This window comes from Madurella fahalii (genome assembly GCF_045866475.1).
Source record: "Madurella fahalii IFM 68171 DNA, scaffold_3, whole genome shotgun sequence".
In the NCBI taxonomy this organism is placed as follows: domain Eukaryota; kingdom Fungi; phylum Ascomycota; class Sordariomycetes; order Sordariales; genus Madurella; species Madurella fahalii.
The window spans coordinates 5,356,051-5,365,506 of record NW_027263973.1 but is presented as its reverse complement, the minus strand read 5'-3'; the positions used below and the strand labels follow the sequence as shown (position 1 = coordinate 5,365,506).

The window sequence follows — 9,456 nt, the reverse complement described above, 5'->3', positions numbered from 1 at the left end:
TCACAAAGCTCGCCTATCGGATGAAGGTCGGAAGAGACACCGGCCAACGAACGCAAGGCTGATAACAAATGCGAAGATCAACGGGGTGACGCTGCGCCGGAGTTGCCTTCCTCATCGGCTTCGACATGTTATTTGTCCGCCATGCAGAGATGAGGAATGCACCAGCACACTCCAGAACGCATATGGGCATGCTCATACCGTCTGCCATGGTTGTCTATACTAGAAACCCAACCTTATACAAACGAGTCTCTCCCAAGTACCCTCGCGTTTCAGGAGGTATATATATATAATGGTCCACCGCTGTTTACAACGACGCGAACCCGCGAGTTCATGACAACGGAATCTGCGTTGAGGATGGTGTGTTTGATTTAATGGGGTCTGAAGGACTCTATCGAGAGGGTTGATGAGGCAGCACGGACAGCCAGGCTTTCGCAAGGGAAATAGTTGACGATTACTTAACTGCAGTGTGATCATATATATCTCAGTAAGGCCGGGTCGTCTGGAATCCTGGTATTGGCTTGTATATATATGCACATGGCGTTTCATTACTCTCATCCGATGTATGTGTATCTACCCTCCTCCTATCACGCTGTTTCAGCCAAGCAACCAACAACAAGCCCTGGCAATTACCCAACCTCACCTCGCACAGCTCACCTCCTCCCCCAAGCCTCCTGCACTTCGACAGCCTGAGCTGTGGCGACGGACATTGGCACCGGAGTTTGAGGCGGAGACGGCGTGTTTTCTGTGTCGTTTTCCTCCTTCTTCCCAACTAAGCCATGTTCTACTGCATCATTCTTGTCTATCAGACCCTTGGGCCCGGCGGTTGCTGCAGCCCCATTACCGTTTGGTGCAGCCTTCTTTTCTCCCTCCCCCGTCGCCGCGGACACAACGCTGTCAATAATAGGCGCCTCGGCGATGCTGCTGCCTGATAAAGGCCGTCGTCTCCGTGAAGACATCAGGGGGGACATGGCGCCCTCGGAGCCCGCGCCATCCAGCGTCGATTCGCCACTCACGGAGCCCCTCCCCCGGTAGAGTGGCCTCTCATCGTGCGGTCGGTCAGAATCGTCGGTTCTCGTAACGGCCGATGATGTTGACATTCGCGGCTCCTTCTCTGAGGCGGTGTCCGAGCCCGAGTTCGTGCTTATGAGCGACGCCCTGTTCTTGCTGGACCTGCCCCAACTACCCCCCCAACCTCCCCCTCCGCTGCTGGGATTGGTGTCCGCGCTGCCAGAAGCCCGGCCCCACCCTGCCGCCCTGCGCTTCTCTCCTGCCCAGGCAGCCCAGCTGTTTACAAACGCGCCGGCCCTGCTGCTCACGCTCTGTGACGTCTGGTGTGACCCCGGGCCACCGGCGCCATTCTTCTCATTCTGTGCCCCTGCGCTCACCTGCTGCGCCTTGGCCTCCTCCGCACGCTTCCTCTGTGCTTCACGGAGCGCCTCCATGTCCGCATACAGCTTGTTGAACAAGGTGCTGGCCTTTTCGCGGCCGGCAGCCAGGTTGCGCCCCAGAACCTCCTTTCCTTGGGCGAAGCGCTCGTCCCAGTGCAAGTCTTGCACCTGTTGGGTGATGCGGCGCTGGACGTCCTCGATGGTGAGGCCTCCGGCGCAGGGGTGTTTCGGCTCAACAATGTCAAAAAGGTGGGAGTCGGTGTGCGTGTTCCAGATGCGGTAGTTGTCGGTTCGCGACCAGGCCTCGACAAAGTCCTGACCAAAGTCATGCGAGGGATCCCCTTCGATCTCCGGGAGCAGCATCCTGGGATTATCCGCATGCTTGGCTAGGTGGCTGTGGTACTTGACGGATGAGATGAGGGAGAGGAGGTATTCCTCGAATTGTACACGAATGAACTCCTCGCTGCCGACATAGCCCATGGTCTTGGGTCTACTGGGGTCCGCATCGTCCCATGTCTCGTTGACGTTTTGCGTGATGAAATCTATCCAACGGCGGTCGGGGGTGGAAAGCTGCAGAGCTGCTCTCAGGGACGTGGACGTGATGTTGATGGTGCCCTCATCGAGGTTGATGAGTATGTCGCTATACCGGTCCTTTTGCTGTAGGAGAAGCGAGTTTGTACTGCCGACTATGTATGATTTGGTGCCGAAATCGGCGAGTATGTCTAGCTGCTGTAGCGGGGTGTAAGGCCCAAACAAGCTCCCCTGAACGGCGGTCTGGTGAGCAACCGACTCGGCAAAGAGATGGGGTATCTTGTACATACCTTCCCGAAAATCTGCAGGGGCAGTCCCACGTACGAGAGCAGTGAATTCCGGTCACTAGTCCTCAAGCTCGTCGCTTGCGTTAGATTCTTCTCGTAACTATCCAGCTCCGGCCCGGCAGAGTCCTGCAAGTTGCGGAGAAGCCCTGGTATTAAAGAGATAAGGGAAAACTGGGTCAGACACAGGCGCTCGCACCGGGTGCCGAAGAAGAGCATCTGTGGCGGACATCAGAATCAGCACAACGGGGTATGCCGGGTACGGGCAGCAAGAGCCGTTACCTTTGGCTGCAGCAGGCAGCACTTTAGCAGAACTAACGTCTGCCACCTGAACTCGCGGACCAGCTCCCTGAGGCTCAGTCCCAGGTACTGGTCCCTGTCTTCGTCCTCGTTCATCATGCCCCGCTCCTTCTCGTCGGCCAGGCTCTCCTGGAAGCGACGCAGGATCTCGGTATCGGTGAACTCGCGCTGGGCGAACCAGGCCTTGGTCACGACGCTCAGGCGTTCCCGAAGCATGCCAAAGTACTGGGGACTGTCTGCAATAACCACGACGGCCTTCTGGACGGTCGACCGGGTGACGTCGGCGGGCCTCACGAGCAATTGGGCAGCGTCCATCTGCCTCGTGCAGGAGATGCCGAAGAGGGATGTCGCAGGTGCCGTGTCGGTCGCGGGCCGCAAGAGCGTAAAGTACGAGAAGTCCTCGGTCAAACTGGAGGCATGTCATCAGCAAAACGCCCCTATGCCTCTCCTCGGGCAAGCGGGTACATACGCATGGGCGCCGTCGCTCAATGCCATGAAGGGCAGCAAGGTCCAGTCGTACTCGGCAGCCGGATCGCGGCCCTCCTCGACGCCGAACCATCTTTCCACCTCGGGGCCGCGCGCGTGATGGAAGTCGACGACCGAGACGAGCGGGATGAAGCCTTGCCTGGCCGTCTTGTCCGCCGTTGGTGTAGGGACGGTCATGGTCGTCCGAGGAGGCTCGTCGTTTTCGTCGATACAAGCCTCTCAAGAACTACTTATATAAACGTCTGCCATGAAGAAGCGTTGAGCCCAACGTCAAGGTTTCGAGCACCGGGGTCAAGGCAATTCGCGTTTTCTCTTGCCCGTTTTGGCACCAAGTGCCGGTCTGGCAGGTTGAGGCTCAAGACGGGCGTCGGATCGGGGGGGCTAAGAAAAAAAAATAATAACGGAAGAGCGGCGGGGGTTACCAGGCTGCCCACAGGAGAGGGGCAACGAGAAGACAATTCCACGTTTCCAAGCAGCGAAAATGGAAGACGAAAGACAAAGTCCAGACGCCGTAACATCCAAAAACTCGCTGAGCCAATTGTTGCTGTTTTAAGCGCCAATGGGCGTGTATCGTCGGCGGAGGCGGTCAGCGATGGCCGGCCCAGGCTCACCAGGCCACACAACCGGTGCGTTCCAGAGGCTTGCGGGACAGGTGAGTGACGTGTGGGTAATGTCGAGTGGCCGCTTGTCGCGCTGCCGGGATCTGTGAACGGTCCAATTGCACGCTGGCAGTCCAAGGCTAAAATTGGGGACGACAGCTTGGCATCGCTGCTTTGTCCAACCAACATGGGCTGATCCTCGTTGTCCTTGTCTTTTCCCTTCTTCTCGAAGGTCAAAACGGCCGCTCAGAGTTGGGGCTCTCATGGCCCGGTTCCTTTATTTTCACGGAGACAAGGAAGAGGATGGCCGTCGACCGCCACCTCACACCACAGAGCTTTCAAGCCGCCGGAAAGCTTCTCTCCATCCAAGCCTAATAGCCTGCTGGCTCAATAATGTCATATTTTTTGAGACGCAGCGGCTTTTTTTTTTTTCTTTCTTTCTTTTTTTCTTGGGACTTTATTATTTATTTATTTTGTTTGTTTATTACTTTTTTTCCTTCTTCCATCCGCACGGGTTCTTCGCTGTCATTAATTAACGAGGGGTTGCTCCTTTGGCCGGAAAGACTTTTTACATGTGAATATGAGCTAGAAAGTCACTAGACCATCATCACATCGGCACTCGCACCTCACCAGCCAATTCGTGTGACTGTCTATTTCAAACCTCCAAAGCCTGCAACGTTCCTGTTCGTTCACGCTCTCCGCATTATCGTAAGAAAGCAGGGATTCCCGACATAGGTCAAATGATACCCCAGGAGCATAACAAATGCAACCCAGATTTACCCCATACAGATCACCTTACCATGCCAGCGTGTCTTGCAGCGCAGTGCATTGCATGAGAGACATTAAGCAGGTAACTCGCGAAACAAGAATCATTTCTGCGGCAATCGCACACCACTATAAAAAGTTGTGTGACTTGACAGGTGAAGAGCAGGTGGGCATAGTTGAGCAGAGACACAGCCCAGTGACGTGGGCGGATCAGGAGCCTGCTACTGTCTCTATTGGCCGTGATCTGACAAGGATTATAATAACTACAACAAATGAGTATCTCATGATAATGAGGAAGACAAAGGAGAGAAGGAGAGAAGAGGGAAGAAAAGGTGGCAGAGACCACGGCGATACCATTACAGACCCTCAGGCACCAAGAAACCAGTTGCCTACAGTCCAAACCCGTACAATGCCAGAACCACAACCCAGAGCAACGGCCATGATTTTCACTGATCTCCATATCCGAGCCATCAATTAAAGAGAAACACCGACTTCACTCTCCGAGTCCTGGACGGACATAGACATAGAGGCGCGATCGTGCTCCAGTGGCAGCTTCTGACATTGGGGTGCAAAATCATGCCAATCCCAATTCCAATCCCTATCCCAGCCGCAATCGCAATCCGGACCTAACCTCCCTCCCTCACATTTGTCAGTTGCTGTTCACCCAAACGCTTGAGCATCTTGTGCCGAGACCCGGTCACAACCCGCGGATCTTTTTCTGTCCCATCCAAATAGCCAAAACTCAGAGCTCTCCTCGTTGTATCCCACCTGCCCGGTACGCAGGTACGCCTACCGGGACGCAAGCGCTACCCGTGGTCTCGTTTTATTCCTCTCGTTTCACCAGCAAAGGAAAAAAGAGAGAACCGGTTCTTCCCGTCCCATCCTAGAACGCCCGATAATCGACAAACGAGGATCCACCGGAACTGTTGCTTCTCTTTCCGCCTCATCAACCCATGGCATACATCTCGCCGTCCATCTGAGAACCCGCCACCCCGGCTTCCGCGTTATGGTAGTCGAGGATCTCGGTGTACCTGTTTGATCCCCAACCCGGTCAGACATAATACATCCAGCGTCACTCAAGGCGACTCACATCATGATCTTCCAGCTGTCGACGGGCAGGTCGGCATCGTTGAAGCTCCAGTCAAATTTCTCCTCGGCGACCGGCTCGTCGGTGGGGTCGTGGTACGGTGCCAGGTACTCGTGCGCAAGCGCCTCGGTTGCTGTTATCCGTTTCTTGGGATCAAAGACGAGCATCCGTTCCAAGAGGTCGATGGCTAAGCGCGCAGGGTTAGTACTTGCAGGGGGGCACGAGCTAAAGGTTAGCAAACACATACCTTGAGCATCGGCATTTCTGAACTTGTTCTTGAGCGGTTGCCGCTCGCGCTTGGGAAGCGACTTGACGAATCTCAACGTATTCTCACTGGCAATTGTGTTGATGACATCGTCAGGCGGCGTCCCCAAAAGCTCCGTAATGATGGAGAACTGGTTTACGTGGTCCTTTCCGGGGAAGAGCGGCTTGCCCTCGAGCATCTCGGCAAAGATGCAGCCCGCGCTCCAAATGTCGACCTCAACGTCGTACTTTTGCCACGTGAGCATGATCTCGGGAGCGCGATAATACCGCGTCGAAACGTAGCCTGTCATCTGGGGATCTTGGACGCGCGCCAAGCCAAAATCGCAGATCTTCAGATCGCAATTCTCGTTGACCAGGATATTACTGGGTTTGAGGTCCCGATGGACGACGCCGGCCGAGTGGACGTACTTGAGGCCTCGCTGATGGAGGGTTAGCCAGGTGTCTGGAGTGTAGGCGCTACTGGCAAGAACGCACCATGATCTGGTAGAGAAAGTACTGGATGAACTGCTTCTCGAGCGGCCTCGAGGTGAGCAGCCTGTGGAGGTCGGTTCCCAACAGCTCCGTGACGAAGTAGCTGGCACGAGAGGGTCAGCCAGTGCCGCCGGCAGTTTGCGTCATCGAGCCACCTACATATCCTCCAGCGGGGAAATAAATATGTCACTGAGCGAGATGACCTGCGAACAGTCGCGTCAGCAGTTGAGCCCCGACACATCGGGTAGTCTGGCAGACCAACATTCTCATGTTTCAGGTGCTTGAGCAGCTTCAGTTCTCGGTAGGTTCGCTTAGCAAGCACCGGGGTGCTGAAGGGCTTCATGATCTTCTTGATGGCGACATTCTGGTTGGTGAGCTGGTCTTTGGCGGAACTGTGAGCATGTATCGTTAGCATCGCGCTCGCGTATGCAACCGCCGGGGAGCAACCATACCAGACCAGGCCAAATGCTCCCATGCCGACCGGCTGAAGGTCAGAATACCTCGAGGTGATCTCAAAGGTAGTGCCAAAGATTTGGGCACGGACGAATTCAGCCATGGCGGGCGAGCTGGCAATTGCACGCTTGCGAAGAACGAGCGAGGGGCCGCGATTGCGGGGCAATCGTCAAAGTGCCGCGGGGGAGTCGAAGCCGGGGGACTTGGGAGACTGGGGTTGGGTTGAGCCGCCTTGGCGAGCAGAAATATCCAATGTGTGTACCAACGAAGCTGGGTCGAGGACGGCGATGGCAGATTTGCCGTGTCTAGAATTTACTATTTCGCGAGATCTGAGGCGGGGAGCGAGTGCTAGAACCTGTAGCAATGGCGGGGCGCGACGACTTCAGAGCCGGGTCCTGAGGGCGAGGGGCAAAACTTTAGCTTGGTCTATCAAACCAGGGTTGCGCTGGAGACGGCGAATGGCGGCTTGTGTCAGAGGTGCATTTTAGTGGATTCGAGCCCGCTTACCTGCAGTACCAGCAGACGCCTGTTGAGGACGGCTTCGTGAGTCCCAAGTAGCAGCAATCTCGCTTTTATGACCTTTTTTACCCGCGCCTGCTGGGGAAGAAAATCGCGATATGTCGATCCCGGCTGTTTTGGCACCGGCTGGGAGACCCTTGACTGCCCCTCGAGATCTGATCGGTAGACGGACACTGCCGGAATCAATCGCGAGTCGCAGGTGCTTTGTCTCTGTGGCGCAAAAGCGTTGGACCGACTGTGGCGCCCTTAAAACGTTCGAGACGGTCAGCTACAAGCTATCCGGCGCTGCTTGCTTCCCCGGAAGGTTCCTTGGCGAGCACCTACCCCACGTGTTGTCGAGTCAAGGCGGGTGTGTCTGGATAAGTCGTCGCTTAATGGGCGTCAATACGGTTTCTGACTGTCTTGGAGAGGAGCGAGAGGATAAGGGGAAAGCGAAAAGATGAAGCTCCAGGAGTAGAAAAATATTATAGATGCCAGGGAGAGGGGAAGATCAAGTATTCTGGAGGAAAGCTACCTCGACATTGGGATGGTGCGGCTGGCGAGATGGGGCCCGGGATGCAACGCGGGGCCTGCTGAGAACAGGATATCAGAAAGCTACCTGAATTCCATGGCACTCCCGCATTCCCGTCACTCCAGACCCCCAATCCCACACTGGAGCACACAAGTGCCTTGGCTGGCAGTATTGCGGCTGTCAGTGGGCTCCGTGTATCGTCAGATGCGTACATCAAATCAAAAGCACCACCAGGACCTCGACATTTGCACATCATCGAGCGCGTGACTTAAGACTATGCACGCTCCTGTCTTTGTTCCTACGCACCCGATCGCTTGTAATTTTCTATCTCGCAGTTTCCCACAAAAGTTCCCGCAATCCTGCTCGGAACTGTGGATGCTGGAGAGGAGCCCGCCGGAAGCGACGCCGGGTCCTCGCCGACAATTCATCGCGGGAGGGGCTCGTCTTGTCAGAGAAGCGCAATGACGTATTAAAAGTGGGGCATCTCAGATCCTTGTCGGTTGCAATCCGAGTTCTCAAGCCTCTCGCTGATTTCCCAGATCCCCATCCAGACCCTGTCACCGTTTGGGTGGTTTGGCAATGCAGCTGGCGCATCGTTGTTCCTGTTCCTCAAACCCGTCACGGGACCCGTGTAGTGAAGTGAATATCAAGCCAAGGCGTAAAATATCTGGTCGGACTTGAAGCTCCGGATCGGGAAACGCCATCTCCATCTTAGGCGCATTGCTCGCCCATTAACCTGGCTCCGTTCGGTATCCATTTCTTCCACGGAGAACTGACGGGTGTCTTCAATTGCAGTACATCCGATACCTACTCTCTCCCCCGCGACTCAAACACCGTCCCCCGCTTTGTTTACATTTTATAGGTTGCATTATCGGCTCCATTTGTCCTCATCCAGGGTCTTCGGCACCCAGGTGTCTGCAACCTCCCGGCCAGAACCTTTGATCATCAGGGGGAGCGGCAACGATGGAGGCAAGGAAACAGATCAGTCGACAAAAATAAGTTAGCCCTAGGGGTATAATCGGGAGGCAAAGGTAGGTACGTACGGTACTTGCCAAGGGAGGGCCATGACTACCGAAGCCGGGCCAAGCGAGAGAAACCAACATCCTATCACAAGCTCTGTTTATCAAAACAGGCCCCTTAGTCCCGACGAAGCGTGTCTTCAATTTTAGGAATCCCCCCGTGCCCATGTCCCATTCCATTCCGTCACTCCAAAGTTGAGTGTGAAAGATGACGCCAGCCCGTCCAAAAAGCAGCCGCACCCTTCCCCCAATGCCACCGTGGCATGCCCTGCTCTGCCGCGGACGGCGCAGCACACGCCCGGGAAGCTTCCAGGCCAGCGCCATGCACAGTGACGTCAAATTTGCTACCCACACCTGGAAGCCCCCAACCCTGGAGGACCCCTGTCGTCTCAGGGTTCCCTTTTTCTCTCAGCCGCGACAAGAAGCCAAGCGTGCAAAATATCAGAACGAAGCTCCGTCATTTTCCTGCATTCAGCTCACATCTCAGCTTCGGGCTGTCGGCGTGGCGATGGATTTCTCTTTCTAATTCTCATTTTAGCCTATGTTTGATAACCCGCCCAACTTCTACGCATGCAATCCAGGGTCTTATTGCGCGCCTCGGAGCTAGTTGACTTGTAATGGAACCTGGTGGGGCCTGTTCTGGAGCCTTGGTGGCCAACCATCACTCTCAAAGCATACCCGAGTCAAGATAGATATGGGCAACTTAGGACCTAGTCGCCTTCGTAAGAGAGAAGAGGCATTAGCATTTCACAAGTACCCTAGCTTAACTATCCATCAAC

The 9,456-nt window shown here is 55.3% G+C and overlaps 2 protein-coding genes across 2 annotated transcripts; both read right to left on the bottom strand.

Moving 5' to 3' along the window:
* Positions 1-650: 650 nt before the first annotated feature.
* Positions 651-3,166, bottom strand: MFIFM68171_06942 (uncharacterized protein; the record flags this gene model as incomplete). The annotated part of the gene is made up of 4 exons (XM_071062362.1): positions 651-2,150; positions 2,210-2,422; positions 2,486-2,912; positions 2,973-3,166. The coding sequence occupies 4 exons, from the start codon at positions 3,164-3,166 to the stop codon at positions 651-653; spliced, it is 2,334 nt and encodes a 777-aa protein (XP_070918463.1).
* A 2,133-nt stretch (positions 3,167-5,299) lies between these two features.
* Positions 5,300-6,731, bottom strand: HOG1 (MAPK protein hog1; the record flags this gene model as incomplete). Its single annotated transcript, XM_071062361.1, has 7 exons — positions 5,300-5,384; positions 5,444-5,627; positions 5,688-6,123; positions 6,179-6,278; positions 6,335-6,378; positions 6,438-6,567; positions 6,628-6,731. The coding sequence occupies 7 exons, from the start codon at positions 6,729-6,731 to the stop codon at positions 5,300-5,302; spliced, it is 1,083 nt and encodes a 360-aa protein (XP_070918462.1).
* Positions 6,732-9,456: the final 2,725 nt, after the last annotated feature.